This window comes from Anas platyrhynchos, chromosome 3 (genome assembly GCF_047663525.1).
Source record: "Anas platyrhynchos isolate ZD024472 breed Pekin duck chromosome 3, IASCAAS_PekinDuck_T2T, whole genome shotgun sequence".
Taxonomy (NCBI): domain Eukaryota; kingdom Metazoa; phylum Chordata; class Aves; order Anseriformes; family Anatidae; genus Anas; species Anas platyrhynchos.
In genome coordinates, this window is record NC_092589.1 from 43,806,875 (window position 1) to 43,823,243 (window position 16,369).

At 34.3% G+C, this 16,369-nt stretch overlaps 1 protein-coding gene across 8 annotated transcripts in view; it reads left to right on the forward strand.

Moving 5' to 3' along the window:
• Positions 1-16,369, forward strand: part of SIPA1L2 (signal induced proliferation associated 1 like 2) — a 142,424-nt gene that overhangs the window by 98,353 nt on the left and 27,702 nt on the right. For 4 of the 8 annotated variants that reach the window (XM_038176227.2, XM_038176230.2, XM_038176234.2 and 1 more), the window contains 6 exons: positions 546-803; positions 4,352-4,447; positions 6,061-6,161; positions 6,540-6,643; positions 9,358-9,746; positions 13,658-13,882. In XM_038176227.2, the coding sequence (XP_038032155.2) occupies positions 546-803; positions 4,352-4,447; positions 6,061-6,161; positions 6,540-6,643; positions 9,358-9,746; positions 13,658-13,882 (1,173 nt within the window). The remainder of the gene's footprint in view (positions 1-545; positions 804-4,351; positions 4,448-6,060; positions 6,162-6,539; positions 6,644-9,357; positions 9,747-13,657; positions 13,883-16,369) is intronic. The other 4 variants (XM_038176228.2, XM_072035777.1, XM_038176232.2 and 1 more) reach the window with 1 other exon arrangement.

Sequence of the window (16,369 nt, forward strand, 5' to 3'; positions counted from 1 at the left end):
TAGATGCTACGTAATCATTTGCATCACAGTTCTATGCTTTGTCATTCAGTAGAAACTGGATGGATTCTAAAGGATAGCTCTCAATAGCACTAAGAGATGTCTAGATTGCTGGGAAGCAACAGATATGTTTTGTGGTTTCAGATATGTACTTTTTCACATTAAGAAATGATTTGTATTTATGAAATTTAAACTAAAGCTGCTACAGAAGAACTTGATATTTGTTGACATCTGAAAGCTTTATTTCTTGTAGATTTTATTATGTGAAATTCAAGCTTATTAATTTATAAAAGCTTAATAATTTTTCCTTTTTGAAGGCATGGAGAGAGTTCAAAACCTTTGAGCACATGCAAGCAAATCTTTTATTTTGACACATTTCCTACCTGGTTGAAATGATAGCTTTGAAGCATTCAAAGGGCAGCACAAAGCTATATGAAGACCTTTCGGCACCCAGAAGAAAAAGATGCATATACTTCTGACTGCAGAATGCAAGATTTCTTTTTCTCTTCCCGCCAGTGAGATTGATCATCGTTTTATTTGTCCTGCAGGGGTTGTTCAGAACTTTGTCGTATACCCATGGTGGAATACAAACTTGACAGTGAAGGCACCCCATGTGAGTATAAAACCCCTTTCAGAAGGAATACCACTTGGCATCGGGTGCCGACTCCCGCTGGGCAGCCTCTCTCTCGTGCCTCTCCAATCCTAGGAACATCTGACAGACTGCAGTGCCAGCAGCTTCTCCAGCAGGCTCAGACAGCCATTCCTCGCAGCACTTCCTTTGATAGAAAACTGCCAGATGGTGCAAGGTAGTATACTCTCCATTTAATGCCTGTCATTTTCCTAATGTGCCTTACTTAGGTAGCTCTGTTCTCTGGAACTTGTGTTGTAATTTTAATTCTGAGGTTGTGTGAGAGGGAATCGACTGATTATAGTTCACTCTACGTGAAACAAGTGACTTTTGTTGTTTGTGATGAAAGTCTGCTATGCTGAGGATCCTACTGATGAGGACAGCTAACCTTTCCCTTTAGTTCCAAATCAATAAAGTGGGAACTCTTGTTACTTTTTGATCTAAACAATGTCCTGTCCTCCACCTTTTGGGAGCCTACTTAAACAAATAATGAGCATAAATAAAATGAACTCAGTCCTTTAAAAACGAATGATTTAATCTCATTACCACACTATTGGCATAGTTTCAAAGGGTTCTGTAACTCATTACCAGTCCTTATGTTTTGCTTTGCTTTTAATTAAACAAAGCAGAGCTTGTGATTTGAATATATAACACCTATTAGATGATGGGATGGTATCTTTAAATCTTAGCTCTGTTCTAATTTAATCACAGTTCTTCATAAGAGAACAATTTCTTCTTAAAGTTTTAAATTTGTAAATGCATTGACCTTTGAATTATTTAGAAAACCATATGTTTTGAACAGAACTCTCTGTCCTTTATTGTTTGCAATTATTTCTAAATGTTCCTAATTGGCAAGATCTTTCCACATGGGAAGAGGCATAGTCCTTTACCCTGGAGTGATGTAGTTCTTCTAATCTTCAAGACAAAAGTATTGCATGTTGGGAATATCTAACTTATAAAAAATAAATAAATAAATAAAATAAAAATCTGAAGTACAACTCTTCTACAGCTTTAAAAAACTCTGGCTGAAATCATAAAATACTGCTATTGCTACACTAACTACCTCATGTAATAGAAAATAATTATTTTTTTTTTTAGATCATTTGAAATATATACAGGCAATAGTAAAACATCTTTGAAAATGTCTATATCAGGGTCTGGAGAAGGCAGACTGAATTATGATATTTGATCATTCGTATTCTGCTTCTTTTTGCCCCAGTTTCAACATTCCCCTGTCTATCCTCCCCCCAAAAAAATAAGAATAAAAAATAAAAATTAAAAAAAAAAAACACCATGAGAACACCATGACTACATTTTTGTAACCATGTACATATAATTTTAGGACTCGAGTTTTTCCTAATGTCTTGTTATTGAAATCCTTGGTAAGATCTTGGTAAGATCTAGCATAAGGAGACAGTATATTAGAACGTCTACAAATACTTCAGGTTTTATGGAGCTTTATTAAGCATACTATATGCTTATATATAGGAAAAAAAATAAAGCTTTCTGACATGCTACTTATTTGCAAAAAAGTTCACAAATTTCAATTCCTTTAACATTCAGTGAAGCATGTAAAAGGCTCTGAAGACAGAGTCCATCTCTTGTCATGAAGAAATTCCTGTATCCCTTAAACAAAAAAAGTACAATACAGGAGTGCCATTCTGGGGAGGGCATGGTAAAGAGTATCAATAATGAAAAAGGACCAAAATGATGAACTGTGATGTGTGGGTTCTGAATCATGAAAAGCAATGTTCCTAATTGGCAAGGTCTTTCCACATGGGAAGAGACATAGTTAATAGCTTAACAGAGAGATGTGTTTAAAACAAGAGTTTTAAGTAAGGTTGATTGGCACTTATAGCCTTGCAAGGGTGAAAATGTATACTCAGGCTAGGAAAATGATGAAGAGATTTTAGAGGGTCAGAGTCACAGTATCAATGTAGACAAATTGATGAGGAGCACAGGCAAGGAAAAGCAGGATGATAAAACAGGGAAGTTATGGCAACTGGCCTGAAAATGAGCCAATGTTGATGTCAGTGATAAAAAGGTTCTTTTTAGAGTTAAAAAGAGGAAGAAGTAATAGAAATGTTGATAGATGCGGTAAAAGGCTAGATATACATGTAGTGGAAGACTTCAGCAGCAGCAGTTTAGGTGCCCAATCCCTGGAGTGAAATTAAACTGGGAGCTGAACACCTGTGCTTCTACTACTGGGGAGAGCTAAGTGCTTTGAGAAAGCAATTCAAATGTTTGTGTTGAACAAGTTTGCTGTAATTAGTCATTAAGAAACACATGGATATTTTTCAACTCTACTTTGCTTTTATAGCATGCCTAATTCTGTTACAGCTTCACATAATGAGTACCTAAAAGCCAAGCTTCAGTGGGACTCCCTTTCCTGCTCTTTCATGCCAAGAAGTTTCTGTGTACTTTAGTCTTGAGTCACAGTGGTAGGCAAGTGTGTCCTTTCACCTTCAGTCCAGAAACCATTCCTGAAAGCAGACAGATGCAACTGTTCTGTGAAGGAACTGTGTGAGGCATTCACAGACTACATTTCTGTGGTTCTCCTTTTGTAGCCACCTTTTGTTTAGTAGGCTAATGGCTAGACATTTGTCCAGGAAATAGGAGGTTTCGTCTGTAAAAACCAGTATCCCAGTTTTGAGGACAGTGTCCCAAACATTGTCTCGAGGCAAGAAACACATGGGATGATAATTTACCCTTTGCTTAACGCCGGTTCGCTTAAGCTGTGCAAGAAATGCAAAGTTCTTGGCAATAAAAAAGAACACACAACTGAGCTCAACTGTAGCCTATAGACTAATTCATTTGATTGCAAAAGGCTTAGACCAGTCAATGTTTATCAGAGTAGGACATGCTGAAGAATTAGGCACTATACCATCTACTTATGTGTGTTTGGCTATTAAACAAAATATAATAGCAAATGTCTTGGAAATTTTCAAGCTGATCAGTAAAGTTGCTTATTAAATGTCATGCCCTTGGGGAAGTGTTATGCATAAATCCCAAGGTACCTCTTTTCGAGTACATAAATTCATTTCTACTTATAGCCTTTTTTTTTTTAAAAAAAAAAAAAAAGCTATGAAAAAATAAGGAAAATACAGGGAATTCAAGCTGATGTAGCTGAAGGAAATTGTAGAGTTATGGATATGTGCAAAAAGGAGGGGTAGGAAGGTGATCAAAAACAAATTTCAACATTGCATTTCAGCTCTCCAGAAATCCCAGAAGAGTAGTGAGAGACATTGCTAAGACAAGAGTCTCAAATGTTTAAAGTACAAAATAATATTATTCATGGAAATGTTTCATTGCTGCTCTATGTCAATGTATTAATTAAAAAAAAAAAAAGAATAAAAAATATTGGTTGTACCTTATCTAAGTTATTATGTAGAAAATTGGATTACATAGAGCAATAAAAATGTTTCCAATGCATCAAGAGAGCTTCCCATACATATAGTTAGAGGGCTAACCCAGCTGCTCTGAGTCATGAGTAATCCCAATTGTTTAGAAGTAAAGCTGGAAATACTTTATTAGTGATTAAATAATGTATTTAGAAAATACTTCTTAAATTTTTTGGAATCTATGATAAACCTATATGTTCCTCAAATGAATGTTCATAAAATATTTGTACTGTGTATGCATTATTTGTAAAAATGAATGTTTAAAAGAAACACAGTTCAAATCTGAAACTCCACAAATATCTCAGTGCATCATTAATGATTCTAGTCAACATTACAGAAGTTCTCCAAGCAACCAGTCCTCATCCAGTGACCCAGGACCCAGTGGGAGCAGCCAGTGGAGACAGCAAGTGGGATATGATGGGTATTGATGACTTTTTTTTTTTTTTTTTTTTTAGATCTTGTTGCATCTTCTTTCTGAAGCACACATCTGTGTGGGTGCTCTATATCATAGATTTATCTGGGAAATCTGTTAGTAAAATATTAAGTCTCTTAAGGTTCACTGTAATGTAATCTGTATGCCGATAAAGTTTGAAAGTCATACTACTTAACCCTTTAGGACCAAATTGTTATTTTACAATTCAGGTAAATAAACAAATTTTAGCTTTGCTTTCCCAGGAACAAGACAGAACGTAGCTGGCAAAACAGAACTGGAATTGAATAGTATTTTCTCCTCCTTTAGTTTTATTGGAAGGGTATTTAATTAAAAAAAGGAACTTTACAGTCTTCTAAGGTTTTGTTTCCTACTGTACTTGTTCCAATGACATCCATTCTCTAGCATTTCTCCTCAAAAAAAGCAGCAATATTTCAGGACTCTTCTCCCTTTAAATCTGTTGCAGTATGTAGATGTTATATTCACATATCCGTTAATCCCTTGATGCTGAAGGTTTTAAATATTAGCTATGTGTTAGTAAAAGACTACCCCAATATGCCGCTTATGTTTTAAGAACATTGCATGAGAAATCTGTTCTTTACTTTATCACTTTGTTGTATAAATGTAGCTGGCAATGATACTTCTGTTATAAAATTTGGGCAATGGCAGTTTCTACATAGCATAATATAGAAACATTTGATACTTTCCATTTGGATTTAGGATTTTGGATTTTTGTATTTAGGAAGCTAATTTTTAAGAAAAAATATGAGTACTGAAAACATTATCTTGGCTCCTGGTCTGTAAGCAAAATATTCTTCTGGCATGCCTGTGTATAAGATTGTCCATGTAGCAGATACATATGCATCATCTTGGAGATTCCCCAAAGTATTTCAGGTTATTCAGTGAAATCTGTGGCAGATAAATATATGGAAATAATTCAAATAAAACTACAGCTTTTATGCTTTTTTGACAGTTTTTCTGGTGTCATTTTACCAGCACATTAATTACTTGTAGCAACCTTATTTTAGTATGTTGCTTTGTGAAATTAACTTCTGCAAATTCCACCAGAGAAGTTAGAGTTCAGTTATTTAAGATTCTTCAAATCTTACATAGTTTTAATACTGGAGTAGTGACATCATAATTTTACATAAAATGATAGAGCAATGGATACAAAATACAAAACAATGGATCTAATATTAGCTTTCATACATGCTATGAGTTTGAAATCTTGCAAAAATACAGTTATTTTCATGGGGCTTAGTTTATAAAGCAGTTAAACATGTTAACATAGTTCTTGACTGCAAAACCTTGGCTATTGTAGCCCCAAGAATGCATTTATTCTGGGAACTCAGTGTTGTCTTGGTCTGTTCACACTTAAGGCATAACAGTGGGCTGTTGAGAAAATTACATGTAAATATTTCTATTCAGTGTTTGGAAATGTTACTGTACTTGCTTGGTGGGAGGGATGATGACTTTAAACAAATCACTTGCAAAATACTTGCTTTGAAGAGTAAAAAGTGTTGTTGTTCATCATGTAAATAGTTTTATAAAAAAAAAAAAAAAGCAAAAAAAAAAAAAGCTTAATTTTCTGCTTATGTTAAAAGGTGCCAATCCCCTTTACTCCATGAACACCAAGGTACAGGCTCACTGGAGTGTGAAGGAGGCAGAGAACGAGAGGAAACCTTGGATGGAACCAGACATTCTGGTAATAATACATACCATATCTTAAAAATAAATGTTCTTTGTAATGTAGTGCTTGGTGAAGTGCAGCCATGTTCTGATGTGGCAGTTTGATACCCAAAGAGCAGTAATATGACAACAAAAGCTGGAACTGTTACAGACAGTCTAATGGAATGTGGTGTGAGATATTTAGGCAGTATTTTGAACAAACTGCTCCTGAACTTCAGAAAGCTTTGTGAATGATGAAAAGCAGGTTTAGATCTTAACTTCTGCAAAGTTGCACGTCTGTGATTCCAAAGAGTATACGGGTTTGAAACCTGATGCTAAGCCATGTGCTCTTTTCTTTGTACAGTATACTCACGTTTTTAGCATTCAGAAATTAAAACACAATTATTTATGGCAGAAACCAAGTGGCATGCACCATCGACCAAAGTCCTCAGCTCCTACAAAGACCGGGCTTTACAAAAAGAAGGCAGTGGCAAGGAGTCACCAAACAAACTTTCACATGTAAGTCTTTTACTTTAATGTCATTTGAAACTCTCAAACAAACAAACAAACAGAAAAAACACACTAAACAAAAATTAAAAAGGAAAAAAAAAACACAACGAACAAATGAACAATAAAATTAAAACAAAAACAAAAAACATTCTGGTTTTAAATGTATTTTTAGGGTGTGTTTCTTTTGGTAATTTAAAAACACTACTCTGGGTTTTGGGATGCAGAATATGCTTACCTAGATGAGGGGTGAATTGAACATGCTTAATTTGTGTTTGTAAACTAAGAAACCCTAGAGGGCTTCAGTCTAGGGCACTGAGGAGATAAAAGCCTAACTAATATAGGTTTCACTCTGCCATGTGTTTACAGCTTCATTTATAGTGGCTTGTTTAATCTGTGAAGTATTTCATATGCTAAAAAAAAAAAGTTACATTTATGTTACCACTTGTCATGATGTGTAAAATACATATGTACTGTATTTATCAGTGAGCACTGTAAACATGTACTTTCTATGTTGGGAATGCTGAAAAGATTTCTAGTCTACTAGTTCAGAGGTTTGTCTTCAGTAATGGCAAAATCCTCAAATGACTTAACTATGGAAATTTCACTAATGACATGGTTGGTCTTTTTCTGTTGCCTTTTGTACTTACATGGAAAACCTCTAGTAGTTAGTGAGAAGCTTTTAGACTTAGACTGGTAAAAATATAAAACCAAATTCTCTTCCTCTGTATATTGATTCCTTATGAGAATTTAGCCTGATACTTCTCCAAGAAAAAGTCATAAATAGAATCATGCTGTACAGTTATGTACAAAAATACTTCCTTGTATCTTAAGCCAAAGTTTACACTAACCTGGAGTCATTATATGTAACAGTTACCATTAATCATAATACTGAAGCCAAAGTTAAATGCTGAGTTTGCTTCACTTAGATTTTTTTGCTAATAGCAGCTCTCATGATGCTGGGGTTCTGAACAGAAAAAGTTCATGGTGGACTTACGCTAATGTTTGCACGCATATGCATGTGTGTAATGCAGGTGCAAGATAACTACATTGTACAAAGTAAGAACCAGTATCATTGCAAAGATAATACGTACAAGATGAGACTATTTTTATATATGGTGTAAAACTGAAAAAAAAAAGTTACTGCCTTGTAAAGGGACCTCGTAATATTCACCTGTGCATCCCCTTTTTGTTCAGCTCAGTTTGCCGTTTGACACTCTGCCATCTTTTGAATAGCCAGTGAACTTCTGATATCCTTGATTTCCTCAGGCTCTTTTTTATTTGCCTTGGATGATTATCTCCTCCTGATTTTATTCTTATTTTAATCTTGCTTCATGACATAACATTTAACAACATGTAACAATTAGGGTCACACTGAGCTTTCATAAAAAAACATTTATTTTGGCACAAGAAAATGCATAAAATGACCCTGAGCTATGGCCATAGTGAACTTTGAACAGTTCGAGATATTTATATCAATAGATTTTTCCCACATTCTCAGCTGCTTGCAGAGCTGGTGGTAACTGGACATGTATGCTCAGCAGCATATGGGAAATCTTTGGGAGGGATCATACACGTTATGTCTTCTGAAGCTGATTTTGTCTTTGACCTTTTTTTTTTTCCCATTTCTTTCCACTTTGGTTCCATTTTACATTATAGTACAAAGTGGCACGTCTTTTCCCCAGACACCTTTCTCCCAACTCTCTCCTTGGAAAAACAGCTCATTTGTATTTTTATCAATTGTTTCATTATTATTAAGGAGGCAGCCATTTGTAAAGGCTAGGATGAATGCAAATGTAACCCCTACTTTTTTTTTTTTTTTTTATAATTTCTCAAATTTTGAGATTTACTAATTCCCATATGGATTAGAGCTGTTATTTCTGAAAGAGCTGCCTTTTCTAACTGCTTTTATGTATGAGCAACAGCTATGTTTATAGACATCTGCTAGGAAGGGGATCTCATAAAAAAGTTTGTTACCTTCCCACTTAGTTCTGCCTAATAGAAACCCATCTGCCCTTATTCTGGCTACTCTGTCACAAAGATAAGTTAATCCAACTCTCTATAAAATCTCTTTTCAGGAAACAGAACAAAACACAAAAACTTCTTTGACACAAATGCCTGATATAATTCTTCCACTTCAATTGCATGCTTAGTTGGGAGCCCTGTGACTTAACTTACTCTCATCTGGTACACATACATTGCACTTGGCTTTAGTTCAAGTAGCCACACATCCAATTGGATTTGATCCAATAAACAGCGTATTTCACCCACACTGAGAAAAAGCCAAGGTTAATTCAGTCTTCAGTGTCCTTCAGATTTGCAGTAGAACTTGTTTAAACAAATAATTACAAATGCTTGTAGCTTTAACAAATGCTTATTTCAGCTGTTCAGAAACTCAATTTTATGGATGTTAAGCAAGTCCTATAATCAGAAAAGTCAAGTGTGATCTTATGATTTGCCATATAAGATGGAAATAGAGCCTGATGTTCACTTTTATTTGCAGTGACATCAATCTCCAGTGTGTCTAGCCTGTTGTGCAATTCATTTCATAGAAACTAGTGGTATAATTAGCTTTTGTCATGCTTTGCAATTATATTATAGCATACTGTAAAAATAATAAAGTGATCTTTGAATGGCACAAATTCAGTAGTTTATATGAAAATTAAGATTTTACAATTTAACTTGAGGGCGGTTCTTTTTCTGTTTGTTTTTTTCTTGCTAATAAGATTGGAGATAAAAGCTGTTCAAGCCACTCAAGCAGCAATACCCTATCCAGTAATACATCCAGCAACAGTGATGAAAAACACTTCGGTTCTGGAGATCTGATGGATCCTGAGCTGCTTGGATTAACTTATATAAAAGGGGCGTCTACTGACAGTGGAATTGATACAGCTCCCTGTATGCCAGCTCCTCTCCTTGCCCCTTTGCACCTTGCTGGCAGCAGGTCTGGAGTACATTGTCGTACTGAGCAGTGGACCGAGTCTTCTGAAACTCCTGGGCTAGATGAGGAGCCAACTAAAATGTATGCCGTTCATAGCTATGCCTCTGCTATTTCTACCAGTCATACAGCTGAAGGCAGTATGGGAGACCTAAGTGAAATCTCCTCTCATTCCAGGTATGTGTTTCTTACAAATTAGGGATTTGGGACTGTAGATTGATGTTCAGAGAATTTTATTTTATTTTATTTTTTTTACAGTTGCTCTCTTTAACTTTCTTTGAAAGTGTGCCTAACTGTATTCAATACCTACATGAGGAAGCGTAACATTTTTCAGGCAGTTTTTGATGAGTCCTCTTAAAAAGCATGGCTGGTCCTGTTCCCAGATTTGATGAAGAATTTATATGCAACTTTGCAGAAAATCCTTAGGTTTTCAGAGTTGGAAAACAACCCTGAGTAAAAGTGAAACAAATTCTTCTTTTTTTATAGTATTTGTGGAATATATTCAATACCAATGTGTTCTACCTGTAATCATCTGAGATCTTAAATGTTAGACAACTCGCAACTTTACTTTCATTGGTAAGAAGGAAACTGTAAATTACAACCCATTGGCATAAGATGCTTTCATAATACTTTGCATTATTACTGTACATTTAAAGATAGTCTTTCCTTCTCTATTTTGCAGTTATGAGTGTAGTAGGTCCAAACACCCCGGTTGTATTATTTTGACACCACCAAAAGATACTAGTATCTTTTTTTCCTCTAGAACTTCCTTCACATACTTGTGAAGGAATACAACACTACAATACATACCATACAACAAATTATGTTGGAGTTAATGATGAAGGAAATCAAAGAAATTACAACAGACGATTTTTACATATAGTGAAGCTTCATAGCATACCATCCACCCTGATTTACATTATTGTGGTGTATACTTTACAATTTTGTTTCTTGGTCTGGATTTCTGGTTGTGCATGCTCTTCTTTTTGTTACCAATGGAATATGTGTATAGTACATCTATGATAAAGCAAACTGTGAAAGTACACTTTTACAGCTGGTTGTCTTTATCTTCCAATTCCCACTTTATGGGGACTTTGAAGCTGGAGCTTTGGTCTCGGGTGAAGGTTTTTACTCTGTAAAGGATTAGAAGGAAATTGCTTGTTCTTTCCCTCAGAATTTTCTGTTTTCAATGTCAATTAGTATAGGAAAATAACAAAAGAATATTGTCATGTCTTTATATGCTACCTTGATTGAATTAGTTCTGTATACTTAAAATGAGTTAGATTTTTTTTCACAAGTTATGGAAAATAGTATTGATTTGCAGTATCGGCTGTTGTGAAAAGTAGGTACATGCGTTCATGTTCTTTCACTACATCTGTGATAAAGTAGAAGCTCCAGATTTACTCTGCTTTATAGGCATTGAGATTTAGTTTTATAGATTAGAAAGAAATAAGCTCTGTGTTTCTGGGACTTCATCATAATGGGCTGCAATAGATTTCTAATGGCTAGAATATGCATTTTCAGCACTTGTGTGACAGCTATCGTATTTAAAGTGCCACACAGCTATTAAACATTCTCATGTTCATTTATATGGAATAAACATTATAGATTTGGGGAGGGAGAAAAAGCATGTAGATTTTAAGTGAGTTTATCCAGGCATTTACAAAGTAGTAATTATTGTTGAGAAGATAACTTACATTAGGAGTGACCAATTCCACTTTGGCAATAGCAATGTTTTCAAATGATCAACTTCTAATCTGTGTGCCAAATGCTTTAGCTACAGGAAAATGTCAGACTTGCATTATGTGACCCAACTGTTCTATTTAAACTTTGCTTACATTTCCTTCATATTATACTAGAGTGGTAAATAATTTTACCGTTGGATTTAAAGGCTGGTAATACCTATACCAGCACCTGCAGGCTTGCATTATTGAAAAACAAAACAAAACAAAAACTCACTCATTTAATGGCTGTGATGCTGTGACACAGTGTTCAAATACACAGAAGAAGGTTGAGTTAATGTGTTGTGATTTCTACTGCTAAATCCCATGTATATTTTCCAACTGGTTAGAAATTAAGTTCATACTGGTTCATAATCTGTAATGATGAAGCTCTAACCTGAATGAGGAATTTATTCACAACTGCTTTATAAATGTTAATAAATGTATTCTACAACAGCTAAACAGTGTAAAACTGTTACAAAAAAAATGATACAAGACCACAGACTGGAAAGTAATTGCTCTATAAATATAACATTTTCCCTATTAAAACTCTATTCTGCTTATTGAGTAAATGAAGCACAATAGGCAGGAAAGATGTTAGTTGGAAATACTAGACAGATTATCTGATGTGATCAGATAAAGAAGTCCCTGAAAAACCTAATACTGAAGTCTGAGAATTAAGCCTGCTGTGTGAAACAGTATTTCAGACTACAAGACTGGCTGGAGATATGCACAACATTATGTCTCACAGCCATGTTGTTAATGGTTTTCTCTCTCCTATTTTATTGTCAGTATGCATACAAATTATAAAATACCTTCGGGTTACTGTAGCTGAAACAGCTCCACTGCCTTTAGTTTTGCTTTTTTTCTTACATAGACTGTCATTACCATTTGGATGCCAAGACTATACATTGCTTGTTTCAACCATTGCATCGAACTCATGATCTAAAAGCAAATTCCTGTAGGCATTTTATTTCTTTACTTCCTAAAAATGTCCTGTTATTTAAAATCTACAGAATGAAGTTGGATGCTCTGTTTTTCTTGGGTTTAGTTGGAAATAGAAGTCTAAAATCCTTTGGATACTGTTCTTGCTGTCAATCTGATTTTTATTTATTTTTTTTTTTACATTGTGCTTCAATGCTTGCTTCACCTTTAGATTTCAGTTTTTCATAACTGAATAGTTTTCTTCACTATGTGTTTATATCCCTTCTTCATGTATTTGCAAGGATAAGCTGGAGCAACCTTATTGTTTTTAACATCATTTGTGATACTGTCTTCCCCCCAAAACTTCACAATCTTGTTTCTACTTTTGTGGTGGAAAGGGGGAAGAAAGGAGAGAAAAATAGTTGTTTTTAAGATTAAATGTACATAAATTTTCTTAAAAAAAAAAAAAAAATAATAATAATAATCCACTGCCTTAATGATTGAACTTTATTTCATGTCAAGCAGTTTAATTTGATCTAGTGACATCTTTTCATGTGCATTGCTTGTATTTGAGTCTGTATGGACAGTAAAGTAGACATGCCTCTTACACTTTGAGCAACGCCTTCTGACCTTTTGTGGATGAATCTAATGGTTTTAGGATTAGATTAAAAGGTAGAGCTATGTTTGGTATTTGTAGCTGCTTCAGGTTCCAACCTCTAGTTTTAGGCAAGCTATTTGGTTTATGAATGCTTTGGTTACTTCAACTGCATGATGAAAAGAACTTTATTCTTCAGGGAAGGGTTTGTTTTAGTTCATTTTAAATCATTTTGAGAGTCTTCAGTAAAAGGCTACATTAGTGCCTACTAGTGCTATTATTCGTAATAAAAGAGACTATTATAATCATCCAGAGAACTATTGTTGTTGAACTAAAATTTACTTCTGTTAATATGGAATTCTCAACAGTACTGAATGAAAGACTGGATTTAAACTGGCATGAACAGGAAAAAATAATTTGAAGTCAAAAGCTATAGAAGTTTTATAATAAGAGAGATGTTTGGGTTAATTTCTTATGTAGTTCTTGATGTAAATTGAATTATAGCATTAATAATGTGTGCATATGTATTTACTGAAAATTGCATCTACAAATCCTATATATATTGAATTTAGTTCTTTAATTTAAATTCACATCAGTTTGTGTTGACATTTCAGCATGTTGAATTACATGTTACTTGCTTCAAAAACTCATCATTATTCTATTATCAAAGAATTTTAATGTATATGCTGCTGATATGTGGAAAATTACTGGTGATGCTGCCTTTATTTTCCCTTGAGAAAAAGTTAACATTAAAAATGATAGCTGAATATAAGGTGAAGAGGTTCTGACTTGTTGTTTTGCATAGCAGGTTTCATTTTTCCTTTTGTGTGTTTTCTTTCTTTTTTCAGTGGGTCACATCATTCAGGAAGCCCATCAACACACTGCTCTAAAAAGAGCGGCTCCCTAGATACCTCCAAAGTCTATATAGTGTCACAGAGTAGTAGTCAACAAATTTCTGGGTCAGTTTCAAAACCATACCACAGACAAGGAGCAGTGAGTAAATACGTCATTGGATGGAAAAAATCAGAAGGAAGTCCTACACCTGAAGAATCTGAAATTGCTGAATGCCACGAGTAAGAATTCTGTTTCAACTTTGTTTGGGGCGGGAGGGAAAAGAAAACATATTTTAAAATTGGATTGAAAGATGAAAAAATACAGATGCCATTTGACTTGTAAATGTTTGGTTTATTTCTATACTTTCATGTATCAGATATCCATCCAAAAAAAGGAAAAAGGGACAATAACTGCAGGATGTGCCTTTTTCTGGTTTCTCATCTTTTCTATCTAGCTGCACCTTTTTTCCATTTCTCTTATAAAGCATGCTGAAAGAAATTTCTGAAAGTGTGTGGAGGGGAAACCATAAGGCTATGCCATTTTGAATTTCCGTTTCAAATCTCTGGGAAACAGTTGTAAAGCCACAATTTTATTGTGTCTAAAGACTTGTTCTAGGAATCTTCAGGCACATTGCAGCTAATTCAAAAAAGCTTATTTTCTGATGTTTCTGTATTAAACCTTCCTATCTTGTTACCTAATACATCAGCTAATACATTAGAAATGGCAGACATGCCCATAAACTTAGCAGTAATCTATGTAGGCAATTAAAAAAAAAAAAGTTGGTGTTGGAGGTATTTTAGTGGTTCGTGTGTATCTTTTCCTGACTGATTTTAATGAATAGAGAGCAACTGGTTGTTAGGACCCCACAAGACAAAGTTTAAGTGTGGATATATCTGATTCTCTTCAAGAGATTCTGCAAAATCTGCAGGCTCACACTACGTTATTTTTTTTTTTATAGGAAGTGACATTTGATCAAAGGTACTCAGATCAATTCTAATAAGCAGCTATGTGTACAGCTTAACAGAGGAATAACCCATTAGGAATGTGTTAGTCATAGACAGAATAAAAATGTTTCACTCAAAGAAGAAGATGCAGTACCTCAAATAAAGATAGAGATGAAACTTTCCCAGTACTTCAGCACTAATAAATAATGTTTGAATCTGCTGTTTGAAACAAACTTTTAAATTCCTTTTATCTTCAAAGTCATCTTCTTTGATAACGTCCTTGCTTTCTTTTTGTGCATGAGCTATTTAGTGCTACATCTCAATAAATCAGTCAGGCCTATATATCTTGACAAATTAACACAATGACATGCAGTACCTGATTTTACAAATGTTTAATATAACCTTACTCTGTTTAATGGGAATATGGTATTTGCATCTAATACCTTGTATTCCATTTATGTGCATAGTTACAGTAAAATTCATATTTAAAAGTATCTACTAGAATATTTGTACTAGGGAATATAAACTTGAAGTCAAGCTCTTAAATTCCTTATTCTCAAAAGTAAAAAAAAAAAAAAAAAAAAAAAAAAAAAGGCTGTCCTGGTTATTTGTATTTCTTCATGGTATTGTATTGGTGATTTTTTTCATGTTTTCATCTATTAAATTGTTTAGTCATAGTAGTATTCACATTTGGAAAATGGTAGCTTCACTGACTCCCCTAAGTTTTTTTCATTTTGAAGTTGATGAACCCCTGAAACAATTTCTCTTTATTTCGAATAGAACCCTTAGAACAAAATTGCATAATGAAGCATGGCATTTAGACTGAAACCACAGTAATTTTGAAAAGCATCTTCAAGAGCTAGTTCAGTTTAAGAAATATTAATTGAATATGGCAGCACTTCATATACCAGAAAATACTTTCAGATTTTTCTATGGTTTAGAGCATCGCTTCACCTCTTTCTAGGAAAGCTTTCTATACATCACAGAGAGGAAATATCCCTCTGAGGATAATTATGTTGAAATAAAATAACATCTCTAATTAGCAATGATGATGAAAATCAGGTCAATTGCTGAATGTTGTGCCACTATAGGATATAATTCACCGAGAATTACACTTTACCGTAGCAAAGCTTGTTTCCTCTCTGCTGAGGACAGAGTCACTGATTATGCTGCACTTGACAGTAAGTAATGGCTTCAAATGCATGTTCTGTGTGATTGGGAATCTCTGGTTCCTTAGATTGCATTTCCAGAGTAAACCTGTTAAAATTTTCTCCTTTCTTACTGGAGGAAATGTGAAAGATGATAATTCAGTTTGACAGTCCTTTGTTGACTGTAAATAGGTTTTTATATACTGATAATTAAAGAAGACAGCTGTTTTATTTGTCTAAACAGCTTTATGAAATTGCTGATAATAAAACACACTTGGCACATGGCACAATAGATTACAAATCTTCTTCAAACATTGCCATTGATGACCATAGTAATTTTGTCAGATTGTAAAGCTGGATACAATGTCACACTAAAAAATATTGATTTTCTTACTTGCTAAGGAAGTAAAAAATATATTTATGCATTTTGATCTGTGAGGAACTATTGGAAATGCTGCTATAAATACAGACTTAGCAATAGAGAAATGTGGTGTGCAAAAAGGGGGAGAGGAAAGCTGGGAGAAACAAGCATTTTTTTTTGTTGTTCTGAAGAATTCCTTAATATTGGTCTTTCAGTAATTTAAGAATTTTATCTTGAACCCACAAACAGTTTTGTATGAAATGACTAGAACAT